The 16,451-nt window shown below is 40.4% G+C and overlaps 5 protein-coding genes across 9 annotated transcripts; 2 read left to right on the forward strand and 3 right to left on the reverse strand.

Moving 5' to 3' along the window:
• Nucleotides 1-1,329: 1,329 nt before the first annotated feature.
• LOC105264967 (cytochrome b5 domain-containing protein 1) lies at nucleotides 1,330-3,348 on the reverse strand. 2 transcript variants are annotated; one of them, XM_011302209.1, is made up of 3 exons: nucleotides 3,203-3,348; nucleotides 1,788-2,255; nucleotides 1,330-1,618 (listed from the first exon to the last, which is right to left on the reverse strand). In XM_011302209.1, the coding sequence occupies exons 1-3, from the start codon at nucleotides 3,218-3,220 to the stop codon at nucleotides 1,385-1,387; spliced, it is 720 nt and encodes a 239-aa protein (XP_011300511.1). In that variant the 5' UTR covers nucleotides 3,221-3,348; the 3' UTR covers nucleotides 1,330-1,384. The 2 variants fall into 2 exon arrangements, with proteins under 2 accessions (XP_011300511.1, XP_011300510.1); XM_011302208.1 differs by having other exon boundaries at nucleotides 2,782-3,348.
• On the forward strand, nucleotides 2,457-4,485 carry REG (proteasome regulator gamma). 3 transcript variants are annotated; one of them, XM_011302205.1, is made up of 4 exons: nucleotides 2,457-2,588; nucleotides 3,477-3,839; nucleotides 3,931-4,067; nucleotides 4,150-4,485. In XM_011302205.1, the coding sequence occupies exons 1-4, from the start codon at nucleotides 2,565-2,567 to the stop codon at nucleotides 4,370-4,372; spliced, it is 747 nt and encodes a 248-aa protein (XP_011300507.1). In that variant the 5' UTR covers nucleotides 2,457-2,564; the 3' UTR covers nucleotides 4,373-4,485. The 3 variants fall into 3 exon arrangements, with proteins under 3 accessions (XP_011300507.1, XP_011300509.1, XP_011300508.1); XM_011302207.1 differs by lacking the exon at nucleotides 2,457-2,588 and adding an exon at nucleotides 2,653-2,762; XM_011302206.1 differs by lacking the exon at nucleotides 2,457-2,588 and having other exon boundaries at nucleotides 3,438-3,839.
• Nucleotides 4,486-4,583: 98 nt separating this feature from the next.
• On the reverse strand, nucleotides 4,584-7,343 carry Dronc (Death regulator Nedd2-like caspase). Its single transcript, XM_011302203.1, has 4 exons — nucleotides 6,903-7,343; nucleotides 6,478-6,767; nucleotides 6,062-6,323; nucleotides 4,584-5,965 (listed from the first exon to the last, which is right to left on the reverse strand). Exons 1-4 carry the CDS (start codon nucleotides 7,038-7,040, stop codon nucleotides 5,336-5,338), a joined length of 1,320 nt encoding a protein of 439 aa, XP_011300505.1. The 5' UTR covers nucleotides 7,041-7,343; the 3' UTR covers nucleotides 4,584-5,335.
• Nucleotides 7,344-7,517: 174 nt separating this feature from the next.
• LOC105264969 (uncharacterized) lies at nucleotides 7,518-13,256 on the forward strand. The gene is made up of 3 exons (XM_011302210.1): nucleotides 7,518-8,388; nucleotides 8,541-12,891; nucleotides 12,973-13,256. The coding sequence occupies exons 1-3, from the start codon at nucleotides 8,386-8,388 to the stop codon at nucleotides 13,236-13,238; spliced, it is 4,620 nt and encodes a 1,539-aa protein (XP_011300512.1). The 5' UTR covers nucleotides 7,518-8,385; the 3' UTR covers nucleotides 13,239-13,256.
• Nucleotides 13,257-13,343: 87 nt separating this feature from the next.
• On the reverse strand, nucleotides 13,344-16,270 carry JMJD5 (Jumonji domain containing 5). 2 transcript variants are annotated; one of them, XM_011302211.1, is made up of 8 exons: nucleotides 16,080-16,269; nucleotides 15,051-15,195; nucleotides 14,784-14,928; nucleotides 14,500-14,668; nucleotides 14,273-14,431; nucleotides 13,979-14,196; nucleotides 13,764-13,916; nucleotides 13,344-13,707 (listed from the first exon to the last, which is right to left on the reverse strand). In XM_011302211.1, exons 1-8 carry the CDS (start codon nucleotides 16,120-16,122, stop codon nucleotides 13,453-13,455), a joined length of 1,287 nt encoding a protein of 428 aa, XP_011300513.1. In that variant the 5' UTR covers nucleotides 16,123-16,269; the 3' UTR covers nucleotides 13,344-13,452. The 2 variants fall into 2 exon arrangements, with proteins under 2 accessions (XP_011300513.1, XP_011300514.1); XM_011302212.1 differs by lacking the exon at nucleotides 15,051-15,195 and having other exon boundaries at nucleotides 16,080-16,270.
• Between the last annotated feature and the right edge of the window lie 181 nt (nucleotides 16,271-16,451).

The raw sequence follows: 16,451 nt of genomic DNA on the forward strand, positions 1-16,451 counted from the left end.
ATTCAGATTGGAGTCAAAGAATTAAAAAACTCCTTCCGTTTGATTGTAATTTTTTTCTCGGGATCTCAGGAAAGAAATTTTTTTCAAATCAATTTTCCTCCGGGGAAATCCTTGGGGTCTATATTACACCCGATATTATTCCTAGGGATTAGGTAGTCCCCGGTGGCGATAAAATAGAACGAACACTGAGACTTGGACGTGAAATTCCTTCGCTGTTCACATTGCGTATAAACTTCTATCTCCAATTCTGGCCTAGACCCCTTGTTAACCGTCAGGTTCAAGGGTTCACGTCCAGGCGTTCACTGAGCATTTTATTGCATGAGAAGTTGTGTGAAATCCCAGAGGCAAGAACCATATTGCTTTTAAACTTGCAATGGATAAACACGATTTGCACCGAGCTGTGTACCATGCTAAATACATACGGAAGAAAAGGGTCTTGAAATAGGAAGATTTCTCCGAGGATAACAAACACACTGATTGGTATCTAGTTACTGGATGACCACAACCGAGTCCTACGATTATTTACCACCTGATCAGCACATTCTCCATTTTTTCCGTCAATCTCCAAGCTTTATAATCAGCTCAAATATTAAATCGCTTTCGTAAAAAAAATTCGTCTTCTAAATTGAAACCAAAAATAGTTGAAAATCCACCAGAAGAATAAATTGTTTTTGCAATAAATTTCCTTGCGGTAAATCAATTCAGAAAGAATTTTTCACCGAGATTTTTCGAATGCCACACATTCTGAAGCATCGGAAAATATGAATATAAAAAATGAGTTGTCAATTGAATTATTAATTCGCAGTTAAAATGAACACCTCTCCAGCGATGGTACCTCGGTGGAAATCATCCGAATTATCATCATTAATCCAAATGATAAATTCCCGGTGTTTTCCCGTCATCCTTTTTCCCTCCCCCTTTATTCCGCGAGCAGGTCTCTCACCGGAATGATATAATGAATCTAATTGTAGGTGATGTACAGAGTCGTGGTATCGTGTCACGTGGTTATACCTCATAATGACGGTAAAATGCCTGGTGACCTCGAGACGCGTGTTCCAGTGGCGAGCTAGGATGATGATGATGGTCAAGAGAAATAGTAAAAACCAACGAGAAGGTTGATGACAAAAAGAAAGGAATAAACGTATCCCATACCACAGAAGGTACGCATTACTGACCGACGTTCCGTCAACCTCAGCCGAGGACATGAACATACGTTCACGTTTTATTTCAAATGGAGGTAAATAAAATAGCCAGCATACCGAACTCGCGTATTTTCACATCGTTGTTGCTAATGAAAAACTTGCTTTTCAATAACTATTCCAGGTTTATTTTCTTTTTATCCACCGGTGTCAGTGATATGAACGAGTTCATGTCCATTTATCGACTAATCATCATGAGTTGGATCATCTCTGTAGTAACACAGGAGACTGGGAATGTAGATGGTTGAAGGCAATCCGCAATTTGTGTAACGCTCACGCTCGTCTGGAATACCGTTTTCCGTCAGGGTTTTACTCATGTCCAGGTCTTTACCCTCGAATTTCCAGTCATAGTGTCTCCCATTGGCGTTGAATATCAAAAATCTCTCCTGAATTCGCCTGATAGTGTCCTCCTCGCACACCTGCACCGATCATTTATATTTCTTTTCATATTTCACATTGATTGATCAAACATTTTTGAAAATCGTGGAGATATTCTGGAATCATTTACTCTCAAGATCTCCCACACCTCAACACGTCATGCCAAAGTTTCTCAATCTCTCAATCCAGAAGATAAAGTCATCTACTCACTGATATTATGGCGCTACATCCAGTTAAGGTATTGATGATCCTGCATGGTCGTGAATTTTTTGTCAGCCTTCCTTTTTTGTACCTCTGATCGAGCCACCAGGGACACCTATCAATCGGTCTCCAAGTCGAGACTGGAGAGGTGGTACCTACATGCGGTATAGGTCCATGGGGACAGAATGGAACCGAATGACCAGTCACTCTGTCCACGTGGTGTTTAATATCACCACGTGAATGATCGAACCAGTGGCTGATATCTTTCCCAGCATGTGCTATTATCGGTGATATCTCCCTGGTATCTCGCCAATTTTTGCACAAATCACTCAGATCATAAACCGTGTGCAAATAAGACAGCCAGCAGTCCTCTGGGGTGTTGTGAACTGCCACCTCAGTTGGAAGATAATATAAATCCACGTCATCTTCAATACAAGCCTCTGGGTCATCCTCTTGCTGACACTTTGGCGAATCCACCTAAAATCGCACAACGAAAATTTGAATTCAAATCTCCCACTCAAGTCAAATGACACATTCAATAATATGTCCTCTCTCTCAAGTGATAACTCCTCCAGGACAACCACTAAATCATTAACTCTCTTTTTCTTAATTCTTAATTAGTGATGATCATTTTTTTCAGGTGGTACTGGTGTTATTAATTCACCAATTGACTTCATCATTGCTGGCCGGTACTTCCTGTTTGAAGTTGCACGTTTCAACAGAGAGGCTTTTTAGTGCGGTTATATTTTCTCATTTTTTCTCATTTTTTTTACGTATATAAATATAATGGCCGATGCAACAGCTAAGAAGGTAGATTTGTTGATATTCACCATGAATAAATTCATCCCCAGTTTTTTTTATTATCGAATTGCTTTTGTTTAATTGTTAAGAATGAGCATTCTGTCAGGTTAGTGTTGCCCATCGATCGGCAGTGCTGTAGCATTCAGTATTGTTTGTGTTTTCACGATGCTGCCTACAAACGTGGTAAACACTGATAATTTACCGATAATTGTTGTCGTTTTATTATCGAGATGCTGGCGTATGTCCAGGGATTTGCGTCGTCCATGCTTTCGTTGTTCGATTGAAAATAGTGTGGAATTATTGATTGCGTAGGACAAGTCTAACCTCAATTTACCCGATGATTAATCAATTTCCTGGCTTCCATGATTTTTTACGCATCTCTTCGAGAAATATTTTTTAGCCCTTTTTCGAAGGAAAGTCTGTCGTGGGTACTTGGAATTTTTGCGGATTTATATTTGCGAAATATCTTTTGACACAGAGGAACACTTTGTCGGGTCATTCGTGTCAAATGTGGAGGGATAAATTTAGGCTTTTGTCTGGGAGATTGTATCGGTCCCGGGTTTATCTGATAAAATGCCTTCGTGGGATTTTTAAGCTGGTTTTGAATTTTTTTGTCTACTTACACCCTGTGGGGACTCCATTTTCTCTCTTGGCCAGAAAAATCTGATAATTTGAGATAAATGAAGATCGATTCAAATAAATGTCGATCACTTGGTCAAGTATTTGAACTTTCCATTAAAATCTCAAATGATTTTTTAAAATTTTTTTCGTCATAATTCCAACTCAGAGAATTTTTTCACTGACTCCTAGTCGATTCGTGTCCGTGGACACGATTGATCGGGTTGGAATCCTCCAATTCTGGGAAATGGGAGGATGACGGATGAGCACTGGTTTCAGGTTCAAGAATACAAGGACTCATTGAAGACAAAGGCAGAGCAATTGCTCCTGAAGGGATTCCCCGAGAAAATTGTCAAGCTTAATGAACTCATGGAGGCGCCCAACTTCTGCAACCGTAATCTTAGCCAAGTTCGCCAGGAGCTCAATGTACCCATTCCAGAACCAATCGTTATCAATCATTCCGAAAGTGGTCACAAGCACAAAAGAATTAAGCTAGAGTCTGTGGAGAACAGTGCTGATGATGCATCGGGGACTCAGGTGTTGGCTTTGCCCACTGGACCTATACCCTGCAACGAACCACTTTGCGAACTGATCCGCATAGTTAAGCCGTACATTATACAACTACTAGAAGATTCCAATTTGGTAAAAACCTCATGACAACCAATTCTTGAAAAAATATTTATTCATCTTCTCAATTTTTAATTTGATATCGTGACTTGATATTTTTCCTCAGTTAAAAATGTGGATTTCCTTCATGATTCCAAAAATCGAAGATGGAAACAACTTCGGTGTCTCAATCCAGGAAGATACTTTAGCTGAGATCCAGTCGGTGGAGACTGAGGCTGCTGGATTCTTCGATCAAATTTCCAGGTACTTTAACAGCAATTGGGCAAGTGTACAAAGTCCTGATCAATTTTCCCTCAAGTAAATGACGAATTTCTGTTAAAATCAGGTACTTCGTGTCGAGGGGGAAGATCCTGAGTAAAGTTGCTAAATACCCACACATTTTGGACTACAGACGAGCAGTCGAAGAGCTCGATGATAAGGAGTACGCAAGTATTTGGCTAGTAATGACTGAAATACGCAATCGTTACTGCTCCCTCCACGACTTGGTCATTAAAAACCTCGAAAAACTTAAACGACCACGATCATCCAACGCAGAGGGTCTGTACTAATGCCTCTCCCTCGGATTGCGTTTGCCTAATTGTCGAGGGAAAATTGCAGTGCCACTCATCAAAATTCGGATCCATCTTACAATTTTTCAGACCAGAGCTGTTAAAAACTCGAACGTTCCAGTACTGTGAAAATGTCTCCTTATAACTTTCATTGTTTTTGTTTTTCGAATTTCTCTTCTCATCCATTCAAGTCATTTTATTTATTACGTACTTACTCTACAATTGTCTCGTTAGGATGCAATTGTTCATTTGATACATCGCCAGTCCCATCAGCCCTCCGGAATACTGTGTAGACACATCCAATTAATAAAATGAAAGGTGAATGCATGAAAATTGAATATCAGTGGCACTACCATCGAATTTGGAATAAATTGGTTTTAAGGTTTTCAGTACTATGAAAATTTTGTTTGTCTTTTATAAATTCACCTCCCATTTCTTGATGCTCTTGCAGTAGAATGAATTTTCCCTTAAATAAATATCTTTACAGTTTAATAGACAAACAACTGATTAAAATACTATTCGTTTATTTTTCTCATCAATGTATAAATATATAAAAACAATTTTCCTTTAATACACTAACATACATTTAATTTGAGTAAAATTGGTCTGCGATTTTATGTACTCAGGTCCGGATAGAGGACGACAATAGTCTATTTATTCGTTGCACCTAGTTGAAAGAACCAAGTCTTTCCATTTCAGTTTACGACAGTGGCGAGTCCATTTGAAAAAATATAAATACTGTTTGAGCCACCATTTTCCATTGATAGCATTTCCAGGAAGAATTAATCACTCTTGCGAACACAATTATGAGTAAAAAATCAAAAATGTTGTACTAACATTCTCTCTAGAATGCATAACACCACTGAGCGATAATAGAAAAAAACAGAATTCATCTGTTACAATTACACGTAAAATACCTCGACGTGATCGTGTAAATAGTGATTAATGATGATTAAATTAAGACTAGGAGTCCTCGGGAAAGAGTCCAGGATTTATGTACAAATGCTTGAACCCAAGTTCAGTCACACAAGTAGTTTGACACCTGTTCTCATCAGTTCTTATCCGTGCAATTAACTCGTCAATTTTAGTAAGTAAATCTCGCAGGTGAAATGAACACGCCATATTCATAAATACCAAACAAAACATTTTAACAAACCAGGATCCACTAAGGCTATCGCGGAATGAGACATAACCTGGCGTTGTTGCATTGACAATACAGATATCCGCGATGTTCCTAGTTCCTTCGCAACTTGGAGTATCTTTAACATCTGATTTAACCTTATCGTTGCACCTTACAGTATTTTCACCGCGATCTGTTACAGCTAACTGTGAAGATTCTCCTCTGCAGCATTGAAAGATAAAAATCTTGGGTTTACGAGACAGTCCTGGACAATTTTCCACTGAAAAATAATTGATGATATCCGCCTGAGATATATGGTGCTCAGGATTGTCGTTTTCAGTATCATCAGTACCCTTGATAACACTTTCCCCCTTTGCTGATTGGTCGCCATGGCCACATACGATAACGAAACAAGAATCCATTTTTCGGTGTTCAGGCATTTGGGAAAATGCGCAAACTTCTCTCTTGATGGCCTGAATTCCAAGAGAAAATTAATACATCTTGCACTTTAATAAATAAAAATTCAGTGGGATTTTTTTCAAGGACTTTTTTTAATGTCTTTCACTCACCCCGGCAGATAAATCCCACTTGGGAATCACTTGGAAACCCATTTGTTCGAACAATTCTTGCAAATTCTTGTGATCCGTTTCAGCTGCCGCTCTCTTTGCTTTGGTCATTGTGTAATGGGGATAATTCACGAGTGTTATTAGTAAAACTAATCCTCGGGGTTTACTTCGCATGGGATATCTACCGATCGTAGAATCTCCCATATCTTGGAATTCTGTAGATTTTCTCACGTTTATTACTAGACGCGAATGCCTGTTACGTTCCCTGGAGGTATCAATAATTAATGATAATTATAAACAGCTCAATATAATGAATGAAAAAAAAATTGTCAATATATCGATCGTCACAGTTTGGAGAATAAAATCTGTGTAAAATATTATCAACAATTACAAATGCTGAACAAGGTTTTGCTACTTACAATTCGTCGTTCCAGTCATGGATTGTGTGATCTAAATTCTGTAAATTACACGATTCAGTATTCGATGGGACACATCCTGGGACATCCTGTGGAAGACTCTGGGATATATTACGAACATTATTGGTGTTATTATTCGAGGCAGTCTCGAGATTTGGGGCTAATAGGATTTTCGCTAAATGAGGTTGCTCAATTTCCCTCAGGCTCCTGATTAAATTTTCAAATGCAGATGGTCCCCTCGTTTTTATGGTCGTAATTATATCGGTTATCGTGCTGACGGCTTCAATATTTGCCTGCAAATTTATATCTTTATTTGCACTTATATCAACACATTTTGGTTAAACGATAATTGATCATTTAGATCCGAGTGCGAGACGAAGAAAGTATAAAATAAGTTGATAAGAACAATAAACGTGAACAATACTTACCTGCCACCTCGGGATGTTGACGTCATTCGGATAAAATATTTTATGCTCCAACAATTTGGGGAAGAGCCTCACAATATCAACTTTCTGGACGAGAATATCCTGACAGAGATCAATCCTATGACGATGCTGTCGCTGCATTTTTCAACTCCGATTAAAAAAATTCAGTAAATAAATGCAATTGAAAAGTTCAATAATAAATGCAATAGATAAATGCAAAGGATACACGAGTCCTCGCTGGGGCGAATGAACAAAAGAACAATTAACCACTTGTTAATAAACAATAGAATTTTCACACAACAATGACATTTACTTCTATTTTAATCACTAAATCACTTGTTGCTCACTACAATCCTCGGTTTTTCAACAATTTTTATTAATTGACATCTGTTATTTGGAGATTGAGCATCGGACTAACACCAACTATCACCACATCTAATCACAAAATTCGTTCTAGAATGTGCTGGAATATTTAACTGATTCGTGAGGAGAAAATTTACAGCTGCTGCTATCTGATGGAGGGAAGGGAAATCACTGGGAAAACATGAATTTCTCAAGTTTCTTTACCTCTCAGGTAACGAGGCTTGAGGGATTTCCCTATTTCGAAGAATTCACTCGAAACATAATTTATCGCTTTCCAAGAATAAAAGAGATACGGTATAAAATATGTTATCACGTGTGTGAGGCAGATAATACCGTCAATTCACAGAAGTAATTGTCAATGCTGCAATTTGTGATATCACAGGAAATCGTGGGATAAGATTTTGGATTAGGTAGGAAGGTAAACGGGATAATTCACGATATAATTTACAAGAAAAAATTATTGACAACTGGAAAGAGCAGATAGGGATCAAGCAATTAACGAAGATTCATTGCTCTTGAATAATAAATTTATTTAGCGAATCACTGGATTTCCTCAAATAAATCCTGACTCCCCGATAATGACGATCGTTGTTAAATCGATGGCACTGATTATCTCTCGGCAATTATCCGTTGAGTGATAAGATTACATCTGAATTAAATGCCATATCAACTAAAACCAACCGAAAGATCACATCACTCCCTCTTACGGATGAAAAAAAATAAGGATTTTATGGTGCCTTAAACGCGGCCGATTGCTATCCAGTTTAAGATCCACGAAGCCATTTTGAAAAACTTTTGCGATCAATTCGCCAATTGATAACATTCTAAAATCGTATGAGAGCCAATAAGAAAGTGACAGAAATGTGAGTTACCGGTGGTCGTGTCTCATTGAAAAGAAAACGACGTAAAAAAAAGGGTGTCGAGAACCACGTCCTTGAGAAAACCAACGTCGCGATCAAAAATTCATAGCGTCGTCGATTGACCTTGACGATCGCCTTTGTGTACTCACTAATATTATTTCACGCTGAATATTCCATTCTGAGATTCATTTTTTTTTTCATATTCACACCGTGACTCACTCTGGATAAAAGCACAATAGCGAAGACCGATAAAAATATCTACCATGGTAACATCATTCATTCCATAATTATTAGCATTTACTACAGAATATTTCGATTTCGACTATTCTCATTTCGCAGAATAATCGACAGAATAATTGCCGAAATAAATATTCCCCTCCTCCTCCTGGAAAATTTAGAATCTTTGTTGAAATTCCAGGCGACCGAGAAGATCAAATTCGATACCTCCTCGATGTACGCCGTGAACGCGAACATAATCAAGTGCCTGGATGGTATCAAAGCCGCAAATCTCCTGTCAAAATCCCTGACACCTGAGGAAAGAAGACACTTAGCCCGAGCAACGGAGGAATATACAAACGGTCACCTCAATGCAGCTATGGTCCGATACAAATCGTACATGACATTGAAACGCAAACTCCCGGTGAACAACAACGAGCACTCACGTCTTGACGTAATTGTCCAGTACCTGGTGTGCAAGTGCCTGCTGCAATCGAATCGATTTCAAGACTTGAACGAGGCCAGATCCATGCTGACGGATCTAGAGGCATCATTTGGCAGAATCTACCCAATGATCTACCTGGGTCTCTCCCAATTCTACGTAAAAGTCTTCTGCTTCGGCGAGGCGGATAAAATGGCAACGAAAGGGCTGAGCGTCGTTGAGGGCTCGGACTTTCCAGTGTGTTACCTCCCAGAGTCAAAGATCGCTATTCTCGAGTCTACGACGGACGAATTGACGAGAGAACTGACAAGTCTGAAGGAGCAGTGCTCTGGATGGCACCCACCAGACGCCAAATGTTTCATGACAATCTGCAAACAGATATCCCCGAATCATCTCTGTGGAAGAGATATTTTCGTTAAATCCCCCGCTTACAATGGAATGGTCACAATCACTTGCAGTAATGCAACCAATCCCTGTGAGATTCACTTCCACTGTGTCTGTTGGAAGGTGCGGAAGGCGTTGTCGGTTGTCAAGATATCGGACAAAGAAGTACTTCTCAACTGGGAGTGCTTCACACCCAATTGTGGAAGTGAGGATGAGCCGAGTCTCATCAGGAAGATAACGATTCACAAAGAGGATGGGAGTATGAAGGATATCGAACCCACTCTCGATAAATCCCAGTGGCATGCGCAGCAGGCAGCACCCAAGATAACAACTCGAAAGCAAAAGCAACTGATCAAGTCCACCATGAAAATCCCCAGGATGCGGCCACCTATGACCAATGACAAAATCAGTTATGATGCTCTACATGCGTCCAACAGTGTCCAGAGGATGGAGGAGATCATTGAGGGAGCTGAAAACACTCGTGAATTATTCGAGTCGAGACTCCTGGAGATAATGACCCTCAGGGAGATGAATTTCACTATCGATCCTGATAACGACTGGAGACCGAACAAAGCTTTTTATGGAAATGAGCACATACAGATTACAATCGACAGTTGCTATGAGCCGGATTTCTCAAAGGACAGTGAGAATGTCAGCAGAATCAAGTCTTTCCTCTTCTCGTATTTTCTGTCCTATATCGAGAGCAAGGGACCCATTAAGAATGATCATTTAATGGAGCAGTGGAGGAGTTTGACTGAGAGCAGTGAACTCCAGCCGATTTTAAAGGAGTTCAATGGAATCGTTGATGTCAGGAATTTTTTACTGCAGTCTCTCAAGTTCGTGGCTGTTGGAAATTATATTTCTATACCAGCATTGCTGCCGGGGACTTATGAACTTGTTGAGGGGGAAGCAGAACTCAAGGTCAAGGAGATGATGGAGAAGAAGACGTTTGACTTCAGCAATGGCCACCTCAAGAGGAGGAAGAAGGCCGAGGTCGAAGTGAAACCTGAAGATAATCCAGTTGCTGGTAGTAGTGCTCAGGTGGCGGAATCTGATCCGTTTCTTCTCATTGCTGATAATTTATGTGATGACGTGGAGGATGGGAAGTCTGGAAACGATGACTGCAGTACTACTGTTCTGACGGAAGACTGTGTTGAGTCACAGTTGAGTTTTCAGACGCCTGTGAAGAAGTTGAGAGTGCAAGAGAAGAAAAATTTGGAGGAGGTAAGAGGGGAGGAAAAGTCAGACGTTGAAGAAAAAAATGAGGTGAAAAAGGATTACGAGGAGATCGAAGGAATTAAACGCCTCGAGGAAGATGAGGAAGATGAGAAAGTCACGGTTGAGCAAGCTCCAGTGGTTAATCCAGTCAAGGACATGATTCCACCTCCCCCTGCGGTCACTACCAAAAAACTGGCTAAACAGGAAAAAAAGAAAAGGCAGAAGGAGTTCAAACTACAAGTTAACACTCAGAAAATCAAGAAAACTCCTCAGATGACTGGTAAAAAAAAGGGTCCACAGGTGCCGAAAAAAATGACTGAACGTTACGTCCTGGAGACTGAGTCAGAAGGGACTCTGGATGACCAGGACGAGCTTCCATGGGACAGCAGACCTGTAGTGCAAGCTAATGCTCAGTCCTGCATAACATGTGAGACTTGCCCGTGCGATAAAATCCCCAAATATGAGGCCACGATTCTGGAATTGGAGAAAGAGCTACAAAGCACTCGCGAGGAACTCCGGAGAAGTGCAGAAAGAGTGATGATGAGTGAAGCTGAAAATCAGAAGAATCTAGCTGAATTGAAGTCTACAAAAACGAGACTCCTTCAGCTTGACGAGGAATTGATGAAAACTAGAGACAATTTGAAGACATCTATGAACGACTTGAAGACAGAGCAGCAGAAATTCAAGGAAATTAAGCGAAAAATGTCCAAGGATATTCTGAATTCTGAATTCAATTACAACAATTCAGTGATCACTTCCAAAATCGATATGACGCAGAGTCAATATGCTATTGTGGCTAAACTGCAGAATCTCGTGCATCAGACGACGAATACTTACTTGGCTGCCAACGGGACCGAGTGGACGGTGCCTCTGGAGAAGCTCGAGAAGTTACGTAGAGACCTGGAGACGGAGCTGAAGAATTTGATAAAAAATGATAACCTCAGTGAAGAGACAGCCTTCAAAAGCCACATGAATGCCCTTCACCTCCTGAATCTTCCCCAGAGAAACATTCCAGATTTGATTGAAATAGCCTTCAACATGCTGAAGGTTCACTTCCAGCAGGTAATGGTAAGTTATCGTGGAATGGCTCCATCTGGATTCACTCAGGGCCCACCAATAATTCCTTTGTGGTATCAACAGCCTCGTTTCACTCCACCATCCCTTCCATGCGGTCCCTATCATCCCTTGCCCACACCCATGATGCCCTCGGGCCAGTTTCATCAGCCAGGCTTCGCCAGACATTCGTACCCCAGACAAAACTTTCAGAGGGAATCTTATTCACAATACGTGAACAGTCCTATGACTATTATTGAGGTGGAGACGGCCGCAGCACTGCCGGCGTCCGAAAGGAATAAGAAAGAGCTGCCGGAACTCAGGGAATCATCTGATTCAGAATCCAGTGAGGATCGCTCTGAGAGGAGTCAGGCGAGTAAAAAATTACAGGATAATCCATGCAGTTGGAAAGACGTAGATCCTGGAATTCTTGCTGCCGTGACGTCGGGTGATAAATTGTTGGATGTGAATATATCAGATGATTCTCAGATTCAGGCTCCAGCTGTTGGACTACCAGACGGCAAAGTCCCTAAGACGTATGTGCAAATTCCCTCACCTGTTCCAATGATTCCCACTAATTTCACGTCTGCGGAGACCATTTCGAAAACTCCTGTACCAGCAACAGCGCAGAATCCATCTCCAGTGGTAGGTCCAGTCGTCAGTGTTGTTCAGTTTGTAAAACCGATTGAAGAAAAATCCCAAATTCCTGTCTCATCGCTACAGCTACTTGCCTCTTCGGTGTCCGCACCCTTAACTGCCAATGTAGCTCCAAAAATTGTGAGTGAGACAGCTAGAGATCCTAATCTAGTACTGCCCCCACCAATTGTGCCATCTACAGCTCTAGTTGCGTCATCACCACTTTCGGTAGACAAGAGAGTTAAATCTGAAGAGAATATTACTAGCTTCATTCTCGGGATTCCTTCGGTTTCACCTGTTCATCAGGCTCCACAGAATGTGCCAAAAACACCTCCTGCTAAGAAATCGTTGGCAGCAATGGGTATAAGTGCCAATCAAGCAGAAGAATCTTTGAATATTCCTGTCAAAGCTGAGTTGATAAAGCCTTCAGTGCCTTCAGGGCTTTCTAAGTATTCGAATACTTCACGGCCTATGGGGAATAATCAGGAACCTGTCACTGAACTTGGGGAAGTCAAGAAACCAAAAATGCAGAGCATGGATAAGCTGATGCATATTCTTCGTAACAAACATCCTGGAGTTCTCGAATTTGATTTAATGTGGAGCGTTTCGAGTGTGAGGAACACTCATAATAATTCCTTAACTGGACTCCCTCTTGTGCAAATCATCGCCGAAGCCGATAAGCTAATTTGCGCGAGACAGAAGATGCAGTTAATTAATTATTCCTCGAGCAACAAAGTGGTCAATCAGATGAATCCGGGAAATAATTTGATCAACCCTGCAGGGAGGATTGCCAGTGATGGGAGCTCTTCGTCACTTTCTGGTGAGAATTTAGAATCATAAATTTCGCTCAATTTCTCGCAATTTCACGTAATTTTCATTTGTAAAATATTTAATTTTTCAGTATCATCCTTCAACCGAGGGGCTTTCGCCAGGAAAAATCCCTGGTGTAAACCCCAGGACGTTACTTGGACCAAGGAATCCCCGGAGTCTGAGTGTGTCATCTGCTGCGAAACCCTGATGACCGGGATGAATCAGCCAACGTACACCCTGAAGTGTCAACACACATTCCATAAACAGTGTCTCCTGGAGTGGTTCAATCAGAGTCGATCGTGCCCCACCTGCAGGATTCACTCAACAATCGACGACGATTTTCCCCCACTACCCTAATTAAGTATAACAATTACTCCATTTTTTTTTTACTTGACATTCCGTTCATTCATACACAGCATTATTTTTTATTTTTGTAGAAGATGATAACGTATTTTACGAACGTTGAAAGTTATTATGATTTTTATTTACTATTGAACTGTTGAGAACTGCCGCAAGGACTTCTCAGATTATGTTTTCTTTCACACATTTATTTATTTTAATAACTTTATTATCACCACCAAAAACTTATGGAAAAACATGGCGTAAGGCTTACAACGTGGTGCCACCATCCAGGTGGAATAAACAGCATTTCTCCTTCGTTAAGATAACACATCATTCCTCGGGCATATTTAAAATCCGGAAAATTATCATAATCAGGATTTATTGGGTCCACTTGAGCTGTGTTACACAATAATCTTGTATCATATGGATACAAATTGTTGCTATCATTTGGATGATAAAGTATTACACGTTTGCAGCCAAAAACCTGAATTTATGATAAGTTAAAATTCAATGATAAACTTATAATTTAATTTACCTCACCTGACATAGAAGATTATTTTTTGGATCGTAATGGAGAGGGGAGACCGTTCCCTTCGGCCCAAACCACGCGTTAATATCAGGAAAGCTATCCTCAGTATTATCTGAGAAGCTGCAGTAGTCGGGAATTGAGAAATCCTCTTTCAATTCTGGAATCTGAATAAAATAAGTTAATATAACCCTGTTAATGCTGATTATTGAGGAAGTATTGTTCTTACTTGCTCAAACAGCTGGTGTTGAGCTAGATATCCGAGTTTATCATTATTTTTTGTGACATGTGATTTAATAAACTCTGAGAGAGTAATCAGGTGTTGAGACCAGTCTTCTTCTGTGTATTTTGAACCTATTTCTATGGGAACTGTACGGGTTCCTCCCATTTTCAGGAGATAATTTGGATTTTTCCAGCGGGTTAGAGCCCTCCAGTGGTCTATACATCCTGGAAACGATAATTTATTGAATAATGTGAGAGATTCACTGCAGAAATTCAACTAAAAAAAAAATCTAACTAGCACCTTCTAATACTGCAGGAATTTTCTTCACGAAAATGTCACGATAAAATGTCTCCATCGATGGAGTTTTTAACCGCTCCACCCATCCCATCCCAGGGAGGAGATTTTTTACAATATTTTTCGAGTCGCATTGCAATATTCCGGGGTCTTTGCATGTGTCAGCTGAAGAACGAAGAGAATTTCAGAAAATTTCGTATTATTCATGGATAAAAATCTGTTGTTTTGCTTACGACAGATTTCTTCGTTCAATCTAGAGGCTATTTTTGTAAGCAAATCAGGGATTTCCTCGAGTGGAGCACCCAAGAGCAATCCTTTATCAACTTGTTCAATCATTTTTGTAGTTACAGCGATTTTCGATGAATCGTCGAGATTTTTAGAACTCATTTCTAGAACTATACACTGCCAAAACAAATTATAAACCAATATCATCCGATCGATTTTTAAATTAAGTAAATTATGACAGTTGGGAATTGAAAATCAATGTTAATTAATCAATTAACATATAATTAGGTACCTTCAGTGCACTGCAAATTGTGTAGCAATACCTGTGTCGTACTTCTACGTCTTTCCAGTGTCCAGTATTCAATGTTTCCCACGTTCTGTCTACACAGGCTTCCAATCGCATCAAAGTCCTCTCAATCCATTCCGACGAAAGTTTCCTTGAAGAAATAATACAAAGGCCGATAAAAACGATGAAGAGTGAAGTCACATCACAATCACCAATTTTCCGACACCCGCGGAATTTCTATTCTTTCTTTTCTATTGAATAAATAAACTCAACTCATTAGATTTGATGGCAGCCTGAAGAGCTCTGCAAATCGGCACCAGGTGTACTCTAATTTCATTAGAAACACGATCCTCGCAATTTTTTATTAAAATTTCCCACGACACATGTCCAGTCAGTGGAGCAATATCTCCAGCCATTCCTGGAGGGTCAGAGGGTGAAGAAAACTTTAGAGATCGATAATTGCGTAAAAAATTCATTTAATCAAATGCACATATTTGGAGTTATTTTTACAAAGGTCAGGCCACTGTACAATCAAATGATCCGCGAAAAAGTTCAGAATTTTTCCAGTCAGTGATAAAGTCTTGACTCTACAAAAACTCTCAATAAAAATAATTCTCGTTCTACTGAGGAAGAGAGTCTTGAGGATAAATGCCCCGAGGCAGAGGGGGACTCCAGTGCCGGGGCCATTGCAGAGAATCAGGTCAGGGTATTCAGATAATAATAATTTAATTGCGTGGAAAAATGCAATTAGGGTTGTCAAAATACTAGTTAAGTAAGACTGTCCCACTTCTCGACTCCTGAAGATCGCCAGGGCTTTCCAGTCCTTTCGACTATTCTCCAGGGCTTCCAGTTTCACTGGAGACATTTTATCTGTCTGTGCGTGAATGTAGACTCTAGGAGTGTATTTTGATAAATCTAGGCAGTTCATTATCCGTAACATCTCGGTGGTGTGACCCCCGGAACCGAGGACTATCAACGTCCTAACGGTTTTTGATCTCCTCGGTATTTTTCCACGATCAATCAGCACTAGGTAAAATATTCTCAGCAGAAGCAACAGGGGGACTGCACAAATTGTGAAAATAATCATGTCGAGGTCATGGATTTACCTGTCAACAAAAAAGAAAACAGTCAGTACATTTTGTGAAGGTCACACGAGAAATGACATATGCTCGAAAATATCTCAGTCTCATTTATGACTGTGTGTATAATTTATTTTTTGCAGATATTTTGGAGAATTGGATTTATTTGATGAGGAGTCATATAATCTCAAATTCCGTTGAATAAAATGAGGTTTTCCATCACCTGTAGCTTTTCCACGGGAAATATTTTCTCGGGTAACCCACATTTCACATTATAGAGAAGATCAGCAGCATTTTTGGCAAAGGTTAAATCAAAGAGGATGAACTAAAGTAGAGACTCAGTTGTGGGGGTTTGAGTGACCCCAGCAGCTACGATACAACTCTACTTTAGTCAATCCTCTTTGGCCGCAGCGGCGGCTACGGAACTAAATCAGAGGTCCTACCCGTGAATAAGGTAGGGGACGGGGTTGAGAATGTCGACAGTCGCGCGTTCCAAGATTTAAAACCCCCCGCCCCCTGGCGTTCACCCGAAGTACCCCGAAGGGCTCCCCCCCAACGGCCAGCCAATGGCGCTCGTCTTTTGGTGATCGAGCCC

Source organism: Fopius arisanus, unplaced genomic scaffold (genome assembly GCF_000806365.1).
Source record: "Fopius arisanus strain USDA-PBARC FA_bdor unplaced genomic scaffold, ASM80636v1 scaffold00026, whole genome shotgun sequence".
NCBI classification, from domain to species: domain Eukaryota; kingdom Metazoa; phylum Arthropoda; class Insecta; order Hymenoptera; family Braconidae; genus Fopius; species Fopius arisanus.